The sequence below is a fragment of the Heliangelus exortis genome, chromosome 5, assembly GCF_036169615.1.
Source record: "Heliangelus exortis chromosome 5, bHelExo1.hap1, whole genome shotgun sequence".
Taxonomy (NCBI): domain Eukaryota; kingdom Metazoa; phylum Chordata; class Aves; order Apodiformes; family Trochilidae; genus Heliangelus; species Heliangelus exortis.
In genome coordinates, this window is record NC_092426.1 from 12,080,412 (window position 1) to 12,099,581 (window position 19,170).

The 19,170-nt window shown below is 41.0% G+C and overlaps 1 protein-coding gene across 7 annotated transcripts in view; it reads right to left on the minus strand.

Moving 5' to 3' along the window:
- Nucleotides 1–19,170, minus strand: part of EVL (Enah/Vasp-like) — a 146,038-nt gene that overhangs the window by 113,434 nt on the left and 13,434 nt on the right. For 3 of the 7 annotated variants that reach the window (XM_071745609.1, XM_071745606.1, XM_071745601.1), the window contains exon 1: nucleotides 4,971–5,024. The exons of 1 other annotated variant lie outside the window; for it this stretch is intronic. In XM_071745609.1, the coding sequence (XP_071601710.1) occupies nucleotides 4,971–5,023 (53 nt within the window). In that variant the 5' untranslated portion in view covers nucleotide 5,024. Of the gene's footprint in view, nucleotides 1–4,970; nucleotides 5,025–7,985; nucleotides 8,189–19,170 lie in introns of those variants that run through there. 3 more of the 7 variants (XM_071745610.1, XM_071745607.1, XM_071745602.1) reach the window with 3 other exon arrangements.

Here is a 19,170-nt window from a genome sequence, read left to right on the forward strand (position 1 = left end):
TTCCTTCAAGCTTGTTTTTTCCCCTCTATTTTTCTCTCTCACAGACAAATTTAATGGGAAATTAGTCTGAGGTTTTACAAAATTGCTAATAATTGAAACTTTAATGAAAAGAAAAGCAGAAGTTTTACACTAGAGAATCATCCGTCTTCTGGGTGGCTTTGATATTTTCCTAATTCCTTTGTTTGAAACTTCTGTTTCAGATCTGTAGAGGACTTGTGTAATAATGAGCTTGCCTGTTTTTGCCAATTATAGAAGTTGTTTTAATAAAAGATACTCCCTCTGCCTTCGAACACTGCCTCTTTATCTTCCCATCCCCTGACCACTACAGCAGCACTATGATAGCAAGTTTATGGGAATACATTGGTTTCCATCAAGACAACACAATTTCTCATGCTCTGTAGCTAAATGCCTATGACTAGGATGTGGACAATCAAGATTTCAAAATCATCTCTATGTTTTTAAGAACAGTTTTACACATCATCCAGAATTTAGCAAAGCAGAATTTTAATTTAAGTGTTCATATCCTGAACCAACATGGAGACACTACACTGCTGGATCAATGCGCACCATAACAATCCTAATGCAATTTCTGCCAATGGAAAAATATCCAAGTCCATACTTCCACCAAGGAAGAGCTAGAAAACTTGTGCTCTCATTCAATTTCACATCCAGACCCTCATCTCTGCTTCTGTGAAATGGCCATCATCCTTGAGCTCAACCCAGCCAAGATATTATGCCTCAAACATCATGGTATTTTGCAATATAAATACCACCTGTTACATGCATTATTGCCTGTGTGCAAGTTTTCCTCTGTTACCCTCACCCAGGTCACTTTCTTTCTTCTCAGTGTTCAGCTTTGATTTCATAGCATCTAGATGGAAAGAAATGGGCTATTTCACATTTTTGTCACCTTCCCCTGTTCTACAATAGCTTCAATGAAGACAGACCAAGTTTCAGCCTTCTCTGAGCTGCTTTTGAAAGGCAGTACTACAAACACTCAGAAAATAAATTTGTCCTCTCATAACCTAACCCAAGCCACACCGGTCTCTCACAGGAGGCAGCAATGGTTTCTAAAAGAGAGAGGTTTAGCTGTGCTATGCAGTCCAAAGCATGAAACTCAACATATGGTCCCTTTGGGTGGCATGAAGAAGTTCTTCAGCTGCTGTTCAACTAGTAATCTGCAACTATAGATATCACCTTAAAGGGAAGAAACTCTAAACATTTGGCTTTAATTCTTTGTAATATCAAAAGCCAACACAGCAGCATAATAATACAAAGGCAATTCAACGTTTGTTTTGAGCTTTGATTTTTCAGCTGTCACCTCCCTGTATTTTTGGGTGAGTGTCTGTGTTTTTAGAAATCTTCATGAAGCTTTGTGTGAGCTACTCAAATCATGGTTTTTCAATCTCATTTTATAGGCAGCTGATCTAAATGCACAAGGCTGTAAGTTCTCAAGCTGAGATAAATGAACGAACAGAACTACCCCAAAAAGTCTTCAAGGATTCAAGGCACCAGGGTCACAAAAATCCTAAAGCTAAAGAAGGGTTTGAGATACAGCTCTGAGCACAGGCTCTTGTGTAGGAGCAGCAGGGATCAGCTTTCCCTGGTTTCTGTCCTCGCACAAAATCACAATGGGAAAGTGAAAGGCTCACTGAGATCCTTGGATAAAAAGTGATTCTAGTAATGAAGCATCACCTTGCCAGTATTTTTTTTCCCCTTAAGCACCATACCTTCTGCACCTTTAGTTGATGAACACAAAGCTTATGAGCATGGCATCTGAGCTGAGGCTACATCCAGTCAGCCTTTCCTAGAAGATTCTGAGGTCCTACCCTCCTCCCTCTTGTGCAAAAAACCCCAAAAAAACAACAGAGAGGCACAGGTCACCTATCCAATTCCTCACTCCTGATTCCTGGGGGAATCAAACCAGTTCCCTGAAGAACCAGGTCAGGAGTCATCCCTAACCCCTGCTAGAATACATAGGAAAAAAAAAAAGGTTTTCCCTTTAAAGTCCATAATGATCTTTAAGGACTAAAATGTATCATAGGAAGAAGTTCTCATATACTATATGAGGCCTTGTTGCATAAGGAAAGGCAAGACGGAAATTAGACATCTATGCTGTCATGTAGCTAAAGCTAAGAGCAGGGACAGGAATAATCATCATCTCTTGAAGACACCAGGATGGCAAAATCAAGCATCCACCCTTAAGAAGCTGGCACTGCAGGAAAGAAGCAGTGGCAGCTGCTGTTTCCCATGGCAGTCAAACTAAAGTGCTTCAAATCTTTATAGACTTTAGACTAAGACTTAAAAGAGGCAGGAAGGACCAAGAATGACTTGCTCTAATACATGTCCATAGGTGGATTTAAAAATTCAAAAATTACCATAAATTCTGTTCTTTAAAGCCATCTGTACTCGTGTTTGTTTTCATTTTAAAGATTGACATCGATTTCCATCTGTCTTGATAACTAGCTTCAGTTACAAAAAGTATGTCTGGATCCTCATTAAACAACAGAAGCCTCTTCTTGTTTGTGAATTACTACAAGAATAGTTAAAAAAAAGGGAGGGGGGAGGGACAAACTTGTATAGGAGATGAGAGAGACAATAGAAGAATGCAAAAACAAGTTACCACACTTAGAAGGCAAAGTGAACAGAGTGGAAATTTCTTGGTTCTGCAAATGAATTGAACTACTCAGGTAGCCTAATCAAGCCTTTAGCACCAGTGAGATGGTTGTTCTGCAGAGTACACATTTGGACCAGGGAAAAGATGGGAACACTTCATACTTCCACAACCAGACCTACATTTCAGGCACATAGTTTACATTAATTGTAATGTGACTGGAATTTACCTCTTACCATGCACACCAGAGCTCCTCCAATCCAATTAATATTCTGGAATAAATCTCCTTTCTTATTTACATCCAGGACAAGACTATAGTCCCAGGCACCAAAATATTTTCCTCTTAAAATCTGGCCAAACCTAATGCCACAGTCTCTAACAAAGAGCCTACAGTTATTTCCCTCTCCAGTAGAAATATTACAACATAGCCACTATGAGAATAGTATGTGCTTATCTTCATTCCCAGCAACACTATTCTCATATTACTAGCTTAGAAGTATTCCTCTCCTTCTCTTCAAATGCCTCTACGCTAAAGCACTGAAATATGTGGCAACTGCAGTGTCAGTTGTCACAGGAAAAAATATGTCAGCAAAAACATTTGATTCAATCTGCTGTTTAAGGAAGAAACATTTCCTCGGGGTGTATGCCTTGTATGCATAAATAACAACTGTCCAAAAAGCAAGAAGCTAAAATCAATTTCAAATATCAAAGGGCAGATTGCAGGCAACTACCTTTAAGGCAAAATAATAATAAAAGAAACAACACAAAAAACAACAAACAACAAAACCCCAAAGTTTGTTCCTCATCAGGCCTGCATTTTCACTTGCCTGCAGCAGCTGAGCTGGCCACTTTAGGCTTCTAGGTTCACACATTTGTGGTCATTTATTAGGCACCTAAAAGGTATTTTGAAAATTACAATGCAATTGGGGAGTTTAGCAAGGCAGGTTAGATGGGGCTGAGATACTGAAACCAATTATGGTCTGCCAAAATACCATCTTTGGGTTTTCTCCATTCCAGCCTTGCTTGATCACTTTCATTTTAACACCTTTTGACTTCAGCAACAGTTATTCCTTGGTTCTTTTTCATTCTTGTCAGAAAAGACTAACTGCATCATTTGGTATTTTTCACTGACTGCTCCATCTGGCCTGGGAGGTCAGAGCCTCTGACTTGGAACAACAAATTGTTCCACTTCTCTGTAATGCTGGAACCCCATTACCTTTCTCCACAAAAGCTACACTCTTGTAACAACTAAAATACTTTTGGCAACTCTCCTGATGCATCTTGCTCATCAATGTGAACATATTTGTTGTAGAGAAGTACAGCAGATCTTTTCCTGTTGTTTTTAAAGAGCAATTCGTGACACAAGCAAATCCCTTCAAGTGCCTACAGCTTTCTGAAGTTGCTTAAATATTCAGGATGCAGTGGCACTTCTGAAAACTAGGATTATTCAAAAAGCCTCCTTCTTAGGAAACTTCAGCAGTAAATGTGACAGGAGAGAGGTCTGAATCCCTCTGGAGCACCAGATATTTGTCCTTTCTATAAATCATCTTTCTTACAATTTCTTTGGGAGAGGAAGTAGGACAAGCCACTTGCCTCCAAGCTTTAATATCATGTCCACCTTTAGGAAATTAGTGTTCTCACCCTTTATACTGTGCTATAATAAATGTGCCACCTGCTCTGGAGGTATCTGAACTGTTGGCTGCAGCATGGTGAATGCTGCAGCCAAAGTCAGCGCAGGCATTCAACAGGCATCTGTGGCTGGAATTTGGTTTTGCAGAACTGTAGCAAAACGAGAGTTCTTCACTAATTCAGTTTGAAGTTTGGCAGTAGTGGAAGGAGAGGCTTAGGTGTTAGAATTCCTGGTTTGGGGTCCACTCCAGCAGCTAAATCCTACCAATGAAATGCCCATAGGTAAAGCAAATTCAATGCCTGCATTTGCTCACAGACACAGAGTGTGTCCTGGTCCCAGAAGGCACCTGATGCTGCTGCTGCTGCTGCTGCTGCTTTGGGGGATCAGCCCATGAGAAGTTCTATATGCATCACTGTACCCAAATGCTGTACATTTTCATGTTCAATTAATCAGTGGGTTATATTTCCTCAGTTCATAGCCAGCCTACTTCCAGAGACTCATTTTCCTTCTTGTAGCATTCTCAGTTTTGCTCAGTGGATGGGGGAATAGGAGATGCAGTTAAAAATACAGAGATGCCATGGTAGGCGGTGTATCAGAAATAGACAGACACCGGCACACTGTGAAGAATACCAAGCACTATCCCAGGAAGATAAAGGCATGGCAACAAAAGAAAAGAAAAAGCATTTGTGTTCTGCTGCTAGAGAGCTAAATCTGGATTGAGCATACCAAATGAGGAGTTCTGCTTGTGGCCAAGTGTACCATCCTCCTGTTGGTTTCATGTGCCATCTTACGACAGTGCAGCCAGCAGGAGATCATAAAAACGTGGCTGATGAACGATGCTACCTCCAAATATAAACAAAATGCACATGAGATTTGAGGTTTTATGAAGATGGTGCAGAAAAATCAGTAAAAAAATAGACACAATTGGTATAGCATGGAAACCAGAGCCTGTATAAACTGAGAAGGGGTTTAGTTCCTTTGACCCTTGCTTTAAAAGCAATTGAGGGTTTTCAGGGAATAGTAGGTTCTTCCCAAGAGTAAGGTAAATGAAGCTTGACTGATGCAATGAACTATGAGATTATTAAGTGGATTTGCCCTCTTATTTTTTTCTGAGGCTTAAGTCTCTGTTCATCCAGCCAGTTACCACAGGGGTTATCCCAAAGGGCTTTACAAATAGGGGCTTCACAAACAGCAAACCAGCATCACTTATCTAGCCCTTAAGTGAGACACTCCTGCAGAGAGGCCCACCAGCTGCTTACTACTTCCCAAAAATACCCCAGCATCCTTTCACTGGAGAAGTGAAGGCAGCTTCATCAAACTGAAACCACCAGGGAACAGGGAACATGGGCAGCCAGAATGTGGGTCAAGGTCCTACAGCCCCCACTGCCTGCCTGGGGAGACCTCTGATGTCCAGCCTGGAGGCAGAAAGCAAAATGTAGAATAGGACATACAGAAATTAGATGCAGGAGTTTGCATGAGCAAGCACGAGTGGGGTTACCACTTCCCTAGATACTTGGGTACTCAAACCTTGTAGGTTCACCAAAAGATGGGAACAGCCATGCTTCTGCAACATGCGTGTGAGCATCTGCTTGCAGGTCAAAGTTAAGATCACAGATGCAAGCAAGCTTATGTTTTATGCACAAGGAAAATGGCACCTATAAAGAGTGTGGGGCCACCAAGGACCAGGGGCTATTAGTCCAGAGAAGAGTGCCACCTACTGCTACACAAATTTGCTTCCAGGAGCCCACTTCATCCCACTGCTCAAGTAGACCTTTTTGTTTATCTAACCTGACATGTTTTGATCCCAACAAAATGTAATATGGCCACAGGCATGAGAATAATCATACCACAAAAAAACCATCAATCTGCAGATATAACCTTAACAAACCACCACTGAATGGCTAATAAAATAAATGGCATTTAAACACCACTATGCAGAAACCACAGCCCTACCAGTACAGAAGATTTAAAAGAAAAGGTCTAGCAGTGTGCACATAAAATGTTAATAGTATATGCAAATCAAGTCTAAGAGAGTACAACAAGTAATTTAATAAGCTTAATAAGCTTCCTGCTAAAGAAGTAGGTGTCTTCCAGGTCCAAGATGTCTAGGAAACCCACTGAAAGACGGGTAAGGCTTTTAAAATTGAATTTTAAAACACCTTTTTTCCTCTCATTTAGATTTATTGAGCATTTCACTGTATTAAGAATAGGACACCACCAACTGGGTGAAATACCAATAATTCTGGGGGCATAGTTAGTGGCATAGTAAACTTGGGGCCCATTTGCAGCTTAAATTTCTGTCAGCAACAAGCGATGTCAAGATGTCAAGCAGCTCCTGATAGCCCTATGGTAACTGCAGTTACACAGCACTATTTGGTCTTCTAGTAAAATCTTTCCCCTCAGACAACATCACACTGTATTTCACAACAGGAGAAGTACACACAATCAGCTTGTATCTCCACAGCCCTTAAGTATGGAATCAGAACATTGAGGGGGTATTGGGGTGTCCTGTAGCTACTTTTAATGCTTTTGACACCACTCACTTCCACATAGAAGTGATCACCAAATAACAAAACAAGGGAAATTGCCAATATATTAAATGCTTTAACAAAAAACGGAAATAATATAAGTGATATTTTATGTAAGGTTACAAAGTTTAATTTGAAAATATAGAGAATGTTCATTATGTGTACAGAGACAATCCATCTTCTCTAGTCACATACTTGGTCAAACAATCTTGTTTTCTGAATCAAAAAGGAAAGGGTATTTTTAAGATACATTATAATAACACTGTACAGACAAACATATCATGAGGTGATCCCTAATGCTGCTACAACACTGTCACAGTTTTATCTGGATAATTTTAAAACATGAGTTGTAAAAGCCAGAACACATAAGAAAAACAAATTTAAAAAAAAAGTGAGACACCCCATACCCCACAACTACTGATCAGACTTTTTTCAAGTCCAATACTGTTTTATTGCAGATAAAATAATCAATTCTGTCATCGAGGGCAGAAATTCTGCTTCATGTCTTCAAAAATCTATTACGGTTTTAAGAGCCCTCCATACTTGAATAAGGATGGAGTTGTATTGGGGGTGGGGATGGAGGAGGAGAGGGGGCAGAGGCAATACTGAGCAGAACCAGTATCAAATAAAAGGTACTAATTTTATACTCTAACAATCACAGTTGCTCAAATGTTTGCAAACAACAAACCAACCCCAACAAATTTAACCGTACCCATATTTTAAATGTAATTCCTATGGAATTCTGCAGCTACAAAATGAGGAAAATCAGACATTTATACTCTGCAGCAGCATCAAATATAAACCTATATTCAATCCAAGCATCAATTTTCTTTTCTCTATCACAATCAGTATTTTATCTCAAAGGAGCATCTGTCAGATTCTCCAGAACCAAAAATAGCCAAGACCCTTTTAAACAGAACAGTCTCTGGTTTATATTTATAACTACACTCTACTCGCTGCTTCTGGCTGCATGGCGATGAAATTCGTGCAAGATATAATCAATTACCCAGCTCTGCACTTCATCATGCAGCTAGCTACCCTCACCTGCATCTTACCCTTCAAGCACTTCTCCCCATGCATAGGGCAGAGATTTTAAAACACAAGAAATATTTGCACATTGAAGAACTAACTGTAGAGCTGACTGACATTACACAGCAAAAAATCTGGTGAGAACAAAAACCGAGCACAGTGATGTATAAAACGGAGAGCCTACCTGAATTCTTCAAATGCATACATGGCCTAGTAACTACACAAATGCTCTGAAATTTAAAATAATCTTCTTAACGTGCAGGAGGATCATTTAGTTTGTCAAACTGCAGCAAAATGCATAATGACGAGACAGTATATTTGAAATATTCTGAAGAGAAAGGGTATGCAGATACTGGCCTGCAGCCTACAGCTCAGCCAGCTGCTGACAAGCAGCAGCTAACGGGGAAAGGCGATGGAGTACCATGTGATCATTCCTGCAATTCTGATTAATGCAGTATACTCCAAGAATACAGGCGGATATCTTTATTATTCAAGCCAAATAAGTAAAATACTGTACGCAACAGGCTCCGTGGCAAAATTATCATTCACATGCTACATCACAACCAGTAAACACAAGCAGATGATACTAAAAGGCTATCACAACCGAAGAGATTAATTAGGCCCGTTCAAGCTGATTTTCTTACCTTGTAGTGATATTTTAGTCTGTGTTTTTATTCATATAAACCATCAGTGATGGAACAAAAGACTGCAGCCACAAACCTCCCCTTCCATCAATGCCAGAACATTTTAAGTAGTTTATCTGCTAGAAATAATTTCCTCTGTAGTCTATCCCCAACCACTTTAACTCCTTCAGCCCTGAATTTGTTGCCATAAATCCTATTTGCAATGCCATGTGGGCTTTTTAGGCTTTATAGGGTTAACACCCAGAAATCGCAGCAGTGCAACTGAATGAAGCGGGATTAGAGCCAAAGAAGTCGTATCTGTGAAATCAAAGAAGGGAGATAGGAATGAGGAAAGTTGAGAATTTCGTGGCACTGCAGTGTGCAAGCAGAGATGCTTCAGCTGCCTAGCAACAGCGCACGCAATCTCTGTGGCAACGGCGGGCAGGCTCTGGGGTCAGAGCATGGCTCCTGCACACACACCCTGGGGTGATAAACTGGAGGGACCCTGCCCTGGCCTGGCTACCCCCACACTGGCAGGACCTGCCCCAGTGACAGTGGCTGATGGGGAAATCCAGGAGCAATGAGGCACCCAGGGTGCCAGGATAATGTCTGCACCTACCCTGTGTAGGGTCACCCCACTGGAGAAGAGCGTGGAAAGATGTCAGCATGTCCCTGGAATAGCTCAGCCATGGACAATGTGCCTGCTTCTTCAAAATAATGTGTCCTGGTAGTGTTGCACACATGGCTGAATAAACACAGAGCAGGGAACAGATCTCAGAACACCAGGAGTCAGAGCTCATCATCCCCATAGCAAGCCCCTGGGAAATTTTGGAGATGTAAGAGACATGGACTGGACAACTTGAATTATCTGTTCACTCAGGGATTGCATGGAATTCATGGAAGAGACTGGGAAGGTTTTGCTAAGACTACTGACAGCCCCCACTGAGCTCAGCTGTGGCAATTCAAATCCTGGGATTTGCTCCTTGCCTGAGAGGAAGAGATGATGGGTCAGGGGAAGAACGTGCTGTCTGTGAAAGGCAAGAGAAGGCAGCAAATTTAAAGTCACCTCTGGGGCTGCTCCTCACTTTGGCTTCCCTTTTCTTCTACTGATAGGGCTGGTTTCCAGTACAAGGAAACAGTTTCTCACAGAGAGGGGTGTGAGACCACCATCCAGACCCAACTACAGCTCCTGAAGAGCCTGAGGTTCGCTTCACTCCAGGGCAATACAGCCAGACACATCTCCTGAGCAGGGCAACCTGAGACAGGCTGGGATAACTGCAGCATCTGATCCCATATCTCTGAAAAAGTTTAGGCAGAAAGGGCTGGAGTGACAGGGAAAGACACTCTTGGCAAAAAAACGACACTGGAAATAAAGAAAATCCACATTCTGGGGGGGCATGGAACCTTGGGTTTTGTTTTATTTCCTTTTAAAAAATATGATAGTGTTAAGTGACAATAAAGGCATGCTGCAGGAACACTAAAAGAAAAGCAGTCACACCATCTGACAGAAACTAATTCTTTCATAAGCATCCAGAAAGAGAGGGACTGTGAAGTAGGTGCTTCTGGCTAGAGCCTAATAAGAGATTAAAGCTAGCAGAGACAACAACAAAACCAACAAGAAAAGCCATCTTCCATATTTAGTCTGAACTCCACCAGAAGTATGCTTACTATTTACACTACACAAGCAGCCAGGCATGGTTGAGGTAGCCCCTTACAAGCAACATCTCCTACTGACTTTGGAGGAAACAGGTTTTTAACTTCAAAGTCAGAGCTAGAGAAGATCCCTCATGGGTAAATAAGAAAAGCATGAACTTCTGTTTTCTTGTTCATCCCAATCTTCCACTAGCTTGAATTCAAGGGGAAGAGGGCTGTTTTTCACTTGAAATGTGTTTATTTTTCCTGCTAGCTAAAATAAAAACCCTTCTGCAGCACTAACAGCAGACACAGTGTACTGTTTCCCCTAAGTATTCATTCTCCTTGAAACAAAATGACTGTCTGGGCTTCCTATTTCTGCAACTTCTTAAGAGCCACTATGCAAATAAACAGTCAGCTTGTTCAAGTTAAGGCTCCCCTCATCAATGAGTGCACTGTGAAGGACCTGAAAGGCCAACACCCTCCAGAAAGCTTTCCTATTCAGCAGAGGTCAGCTGCTGAAAGGTTTCAGTAGGATAACTTTTTGTAATTGATTTTTTTTTTAGCCATCATTTTCACAACAGCTTGTAGCAATACAGACAGCAATAGCAAGGCTCCTATCCTCTGAGATAAGAGATAGCATAATTTCTTGTTAATCCTGAATTTGAATCCCCATATTAGATGTTAAGATCTGAGACCATCATGTCATATTGTTGACATGAATGAAGCTCAGCATGCAGCTACCTAACAGAACTTGCAGAGGCTTCAGAAAGTCACATGAACGTATATAATAGCCAAATACACAAACAAATGCAGAATTATTATACCACCTTATGGCTTTCTAGCAAAGAGTACTGTGGCTTCTCATGCCCTGAGCCAGACCAAAGGTCTCAAGAAGCAGACAGAAGGTTTGTCAGAAACCACAACCAGCAATGAAATTTTTTTACAAGAAGGAGTTGTTTATTCCCTTCCTGGCTGTGTAGCAGTCCAGACCTTTGATGAAAAATATCCCACGCTTCACCACAAAATGAAGTTAAGTCACAGAAAAGACAAAATGACACTAAACATAGCTGTGGTGGGGACACTAATGCAATGGGAATGGAGGGACCCATATCCCACCTTCTGATTCAGAGCTAGATAGATGTGGCAATGGGGGCTCCTTCCCCCTGAAGAAGAGTGGTAGCTTTTGGAAAACAATTTGCAATTTCATTTCCCAGCTCTAACAAACAAGTGAGATTGTGACAGAAGTGGTTATCCTCAACTTAAGCTTGACAAAGAAGCCAAAGATGCAAAACAAGACTGCAAATATGACAAATCAGAACAAGACAGAGGATAATGGTGACATTCTGGCTATAGCTAGTATTTAAGTGGTATACAAGAGCCTTGTGTTGGTGTTCTGCATAAGAATTTAACTTCTCCAAGAATAACAGCTTGCATGATTGGTATTCAGTGTATCAGTGTATCAGTATTGGTTCTCTTGACCCGAGATTCCACCAAAGCTGTGGCCAGATGCTAGGTGACATTATTGAATCAGAAACAGACTGAGATATTTTAATGAGCTATCTATTTATTCCCTTGCTGAAACAAGGAAAACACAGCAGACTTCTGTCATTAAGCCTATATTATCGTTATGCTGAAATGATATTCAGACCACTCTGAAAAAACCCAACAGCATTGAAAAATCTAGCATTCACTTCAATTCATGAGGAAGAAAACAGAAAGGAGAAGAGAAATGAGCCAACATGAGCATGTATAATCAGTATACATCCACTGCAGCTCTAATATTTCTGACCAGTGGAGATGTGGCAATCACAGACAGCATTCCAGAGTGTGCTGAAAAATCTCCTTGCAATGGGATTTTATTTAAATTCAAAAGACTTTTGGGGGGCTTAGTAAAATAATATTTAGAAAGATTATTGAAACAGAGGAAGGAATGGCTACCTTACTTTGTTCAGGTACTGGGAAAATAGTGGAAATAATTACAGTGCCCTAATGTTTGCCAAACAATGGTATATTCAATACTGAGGCTTTGACTCAAATCTTCAGCTACTCAAGGAAAGAAGCAGGTGGGGTGGAAATTTAGTTGGTTTTTTTTTCATCAGTGGGATTTCTATTCTACATTGCCTTACCACACTACATGAATTTTGATGCACATGAATTTACTGATCCACCTTTCACACTGCTTTAATTCTCTGGTCTTGACTCTCACCGCTAAAGTTTGATTTTGTGGAGTTAGCCTTCACTCACAAAAAGATCTGCCTGTATTCCCTCTTCATTTATCCAGCTTGGAATTATCACAGCACAACAAAAATCACTTTTCTCCCTCCCAGATTTGTCCTGGATACATCTCATGCTTTGCAAATCTTGAGGCTTGCCCTGACCACAGGACAGCTGGTGTTGAGGTCTTCCCCATGAGTTTCTCCCACGGTTTTAATTCTTATCATACTAGGAGTAGCACATACCATTTTCATTAACATTCTGTACCAGGTGCAGGCAAGCATGCAGCACCTCACAGTGCAGAAACAGGATGCTTTTCCTAATACAGCCCCATCTGCCTTATCCCAGTGCTTAAGGGAAGGTGCACTGGAGTGAACTAGAGAGAATGAGATTTTCCCTAATTTTCTGACTGGCCCTTAGAGATAGCACCAAGTCACAACTTGCAATCCAACAGAACTGAGCCAGTCAGGATGAAAACTAAAAGCTCCATTCAGACTGCTGAGTTACTGATCACTGTAATAACACTTGAAATAACAAGCCAAGTTTAGGACTTCATGGTGCTGATTGCCTTACGAAGCTGGAAATGAAAAAGGTCCCTAGTAGTTTTAATAGGCAAGACAAAAATCAGCAACAGACAAGGATATTTGTGGCCTTTCAGCTTATAAGAAAGGTGAGGACAGACTTTAGTAGGTCTTGCTGCAGTAGGACAAAGATAATGGTTTTAAACTAAAAGGGAGTAAATTTATACTAAATGTAAGGAATAAATGTTTTACAATAAGGATGGTGAAACACCGTAACAAGTAGATTGCCCCATCCCTGGAAACATTTAAGATCAGGTTGGATGGAGATCTGAGCAACCTGATCTAGTTGAAGATATCCCTACTCATAGCAGGGGGCTTGGACAAGATGACCTCTAAACATCCCTTCCAACCCAAACTATTCTGTGATTTGAGATAAATGTCAAATTAATAAAAGAAGACATATGTTATATACCTGAACATCCAAAAAAGTAAGATTCAGTCTGTATAGGTTGCAAATGTCGGTTGATATGACCAGGACTTGGGTATTCCTGCCAGAGTTTCTGCCTACTTACGAAAAAATATTTAAAACCACACAAAAATCTCTTCTATGGAAAGGTACAGAGCTGAACAAATCTGAAGGACAAGGGAATATTATTTATTCCTAGCTAAACAATTATCAACCACAGCTTTTTCAATACAGTACATATTTCTTTTAATCACACACAAAAATTGTTTCAGCAATTATGAATTACTCTGCCTCAATATTTATCTGGCAGCCACAGCATCATACCCACTACATCTTTGCTGATTAGCACCTTAATTTGTACAAGCACAGAGCAGAAGACATAGAGGACTCTTTCAGAGAAAATAAAGGAAGCATAGGATTCCATTTAGGAACTTCCTTCGAGCTAGCCATAATTAGTCAGTTTGACTTTTTCCAAGTTGTGAGGGATTAAGTGGGGAAAAAAAAAAAAAAAAGTGGGAGACTAAAACTAGATTTGCATTAACACCACTATCAAATGAAATGTCAATAGATATGGAAATGGTATCTGAATAAACCACAGTCATCCACTAAAGCACATTTTGACATCATATACATGTGTGTCTACATCTCATGCAAACAAACACGAGCAGGTACTTTAGATATAATTATGAACAAAGGTAGTCACATACCACCACAAATACCCTGACTACTGGCCATCTTCTAGGAAGCCAATTGCCTAGATCTCAAAGCATTTAAATTATGCACTGGCATGTTTGCAGTCAAAAGTAGTAGTGAACAGGAACCAAGCATCTTCCCACACACAGATGAGCAGTTATCTTATATATCATATCACAGTTAATGTCTGCTGAACTGGGGACTCATTATCAACTGTGTTGGCAGGCCAGAAGTTACTCTGCATGGCAAATATCAGAGTCTACTTGACAGCTTCTCTGGTAAACATTAGAGGGGTATTCCTAATAACCAAACTGAGTCTTCTTACACCTCTGCACTCTCTAGTTAAAGGGCATGAAAAAAATGAAGTGTAAGGCTTATATTTCTGCTTCTATCTGTCAAAAGCAACCTCACTGCAGTCACTAAAACTCCATGAGTACCATGTATCTGTTGAGCAAGCTCTCTGCAGCACAAGATCACAGCACCCAGCTCTTAGAGAAGCTCTTAGCTTGCAGGGATTTTACAAAGGCATAATGTCAAAGCTCGGATCAGATCATGGTCCAGAATTTCAGCTGGAACATGTAAGGATTATCTGGTTTGAGGCACAGATGGTACAGAACTTGCCAAAACTTGGCTGCATTGATATCACATTGATAGGTATACTGTCCCTGCTTACAACAACAACAACAACAAAAAAGAACAAATTTTTCTTTCCCTTGCAACAGATACAAAAGATTTTAGAATAACCATGTGAGGGAATAACACATTTTATACTGTGAAATTCTTTGTTCAGAAACAGCTTTCAAGAGTAGCACCAGACATAAACTGTGTCAACTACAGAATATCCTCTGCTTGCTCTCATGGGAACATAAAAAAGTTTTGATTCCTCTAAGGCTTCAAACAGCCCAGTACCCATCAGCAGTTTTATACACGAGCCCATACAACTTTGCTGGCAGCTGGCAGGTGCTGGTGGTATGATGCCATTGGAATGATGTTTCTGCACAGAAAAAGTTGAGGCCAACATTACACCAGTCAGGTTCTGGCCTACCTTTTACTGCTAAGTCCTGATTTCAATAAGGCTTTTGACAGCACGTCCCATCCCAGCCTCAGAAACCCTGTCATCAGTGCATAAGTAGGGAGTAAAGAAGACAGACTTGGAATCTCCTCTGAGGTGCCAGGACAGTAGGCAATGGACATAAATTTTGAAATACAGGACAAAGAATTCAAACATAGGAAATAACTTTTCTACCATGAGGGTGGGCCAACACTGGCAAAGGTTGGTCACCTTTTGAATATCCCGGAGATACTAAATTCCAAGTGGAGAGGGTGCTGAACAACCTGCCCTAGGTGATCCTGCCCTGAGCCAGGAGTTGGACTAGATGACCACCAGATGTCCTTGCTTACCTTGGGACAATGTGTGATTCCATGAGCAGGAACTTCCCATCCCTTGGGCATAGCACAGCTTGCTCCCAAAGTGTGCCTGGCTGCTACACAAGAAACATCAGGTCATTCCCACAACCTCTCCTCCTTGTGATAACTCATCTCACATGGAATTTATTTATTGACACCACACTTTCCCTAAGCAAAGCCCGCAAAGGAAGGTTTTATGCATAATAAACAAAAAACATCAATAAATTTAGATTACAACTTTGAGACTTCTTGCTGCCTTCTTCCAACAAGGGTGAAGGAATGTTATGGGTGGCAACAACTATATTTGATAGCACAGGAGACAACTCAGGGATGCCTTTCTCTGAACTACCTCGCTTGGCAACACAAAGGGTCATTGCAGAACAGGTGTGGATTTCTGCCAGATTTACTGATTTCCTCACAGAACATCAGCAAGACCCAATGTTTTTGAAACAGATAACAGCAAGGACATGTGCTGTATGACATTCCATGATAAATCAAAACCACAGCAGGCGGTTTAAGGTTTAAGGCTGTTTTAAAGATCACGTTTGTACCTCGTATTGGTTCTTCACATAAAAAACAGAATGAAAAACTGGGATTTTTTTTTTCTTTAAGAACCTGAGAAACTTCACAACTCCTGCTCTTTGCTCTTCCTGAAGGTATCCTTGCTTTGGGTTCACTGTTTTCTTTAGTTAAACATTAAGTCTGACACTTAATTAAAGCAGGCGTCAAAATGAGCACAGAACTCTTTTCTTACATGAGCTGCATAATTCCCTTCAGTAAAATGCATATAAGTTACAAAAACTGTACCACAGCAAAAACCTTGACACAATCCATGAAACTGGGAAGCTTTCAGGGCCTCTCATCATCTGAACATTACCACTTCTCCAGTTTCCAACACTACTGGGTATGAGATTCAATTTCCTAACAAAAGGACAAGCATTAACATTCATAAAGAAAAAAAAGACCACATAAAAAAACCCACAGACTAAGACAGGGGTACCTTGCATTGCTTTCTAAATCCAGAATATTCCATACATCTCCTAATTTTCCTGTGAGATATCTCATAGATTCTGGATTTCTGACGTGATGAATGGAAGAGCAAGGGAAACAACATTCCTTGCTTCAGTAGTGTGTAACAAAGTCACTTACGAAGCCTGAATTCTCATTTTGGCCCTACCAACTCCCAGACCTCTGCTCAACTCTGAGTCTGAACTAGAGAGGTTTTTGACAAACCAAATGATTGCTGCCACCCATCCCAGCAGCACCCAAGCCCTGGCCATACACCACTACAGTTCAAGACCCAGAGATGTTTCTTGCTGTTAGAAGAAGCCAAAAGAGCTCAGGAGGGAGAACAGAGTAGGAGATCACATACACATGCTGCTTGCCCAGCTGTATTTGCATGACTTGTAATTTCCCAACTGAATGATCCCATTTTCTCACTCTGTCATTAAAAACCCACCTACTTAGGCCACACAACTGTTATTAATTACCTATAGTATGGCTAGTAGCATTTTTACAGCAAAGTAAGAGGCAGCAGTACAAATTGTCCTGCACTACCATGAATCAAGCTTAGCACAACACCTATTGCCTCTCTATATGTGCTGACTGGATACTTTACCTCACTCAGACTAGACTAGCAGGTAAGCCATGCAGAACAGGTCCAGTCTTCTCACAGCTGGGTAGCAAGCTTAGGAAACACTTTTGCCCACCCCAAAACCACACAAAGAAGGTGTACAGCACCATGACTGAAGGGGAAATCAGCAGTGGCTTCTGCAATTAGAGTGGTCTCAGCTTTAGATACACTGATTGAGATTTGAACACCAGACCTCAAAGCAAACTGCAGAAAACAAAAGCTTTTGCCTCCCAACAGCGCTCACTGCTGAAACATTTCTTGCTGCCATGGTGCCTGCCAGGGGTTCAAACCCCTGCCTGGGGTTCAAACCAGCCACCTACAGCCACCCAGGTGTCCAAGCACATGTACAGCACCTGGCATCCAGCTAGGATTTGATCGCTCACAGGTCATAGCTGTCAACCATAAATACATCACTTGGATATTCCAGATAATTTGAAATGGGTTCAATTGAGTTTAGACAACTGACCCATATCTTTGAGTATAAAATATTAATTCATGAGTCAAATCTTACTTTCCTCATCTTTGGAGGCAAAGAGAGGTGAGCATGAACTGTCCTCTAACATGAGATACATTTATCTTTCCAAGTGTGAATGACTTCCTGAAGGAAATGGTCAGGTCATCACAGATAAACATCCCAGTCAAATCCTGGCTTAGTGAATTTCTAATGAATGAAGCTGCAGAGCAGTCAGTGCATCCCAGTGACCTTGAAAGGGGGAAGACAGAAGTAGTAAGGTTCTGGAAATTAATTCCCAAGATTCATAAAATGAGAGATTATCACAAAGCCTCAAATACTATCCAAAACTTATTCCCTTTGCTCACAAAATTTTTAATGTTTCCAGCTCCAGACAGGCATCATTATTCTTCCACTATTTGAAATCACATCTCTATGTCAGAACACTGGAGATGATTCTAACCTGAAGCCTTCTCTTTCCAGCCTCACATTCCTAGCTGCATTCCTTGCATCTGCTGCAAATAGCTCAAGCTCTCTTCAGTTACAAGTATCTTGCTTTCCCATCCTCTGCCACTGGCAATATCATTCTTTTCTCTGCTACCTCAGGCTGCCATTATTTGAGCACAATATTAGGTGACATTAGTATTATCAGATAGTGTTGGTGCCTGGGAAATACAAGCAATGCTAGTGCCTTGGGCTGCCTCTGCTCCCAGCTCACCACCCCCTCCACCTGCCCTTTTCTCAGAGACATGCTGAGCATCTCCTTTGGTGCTGTGGTGGTGTAGGACTGGGGACAGAAATCAGCCTCTACAGATGCCTCCCCAGGAACAGCAAGAGCAGGTCAAGGGAAACCCAGTAAGAACAGATTGGAGAAGAGGACCCCATATCCTGAGGAAAAGGTTATTTTGTACCCTTTGTGGAATGTACAATCTGAAGGGTAGGTACTAGTGCTACAACCAGATGGTGTTGACCTCACCCTCTGTCCCTTGACTTCTCAACCTCTCCAAAGACTATTATTATTTAACAGTACTGTTGGTGCTCAAGGTTATGCTTTCTGGTACCAGTGTCATGACACATCCATATGGTGTTGCTCATTGTTGTGTCCCTGGTCTCCAACATCAATGTGACCTGAAGGTACTTTTCCCTCTGTACTTCACTAAACTGTGCAGCTTAAATGCCTGAAATATTTTTATATTCCACTGGTATCATAGGGACAAGAGATTCAGCAACTGTCACAGTGATCTTTAGCCTATAATTGCACTATTTTCTTCTCTAATCACTCTTTCTCTGTCAACTACCTCTTCTGAAACCATTTAAAAATGTTGCTATGATAGTCTCTCATCTCATTCTCCCCATACAACTCCAAGTTTAAAATGCCTCTGTCCCTGACACTTTCTTCAGTTCATTGTTTATCTCTCTCATGGGCTCTTCTTTCCCAGGACAGTTCCTAAGGCATCGGGAACATAAAGGAAATATTCCCACAGACTGTAAAGAAGAAAAGGGTGATAGCACACTCAGTTATTCCTAAACAATCCCACATTTACATAAGCAGAAGGTAGTACTCAGCAAATGAGTAGTGAAAAGCAAAATGGGTATAAAGAAGTAATATAATAAAAAATATGTGAATCTGTGCAGGAAGAGTGAAATATCAGGAATTTTTAAATTTACCTTTAAAAACCTGCTTTCCTGACATACCTTGGACCAGATAGAGGTCCAAATGGGTTGG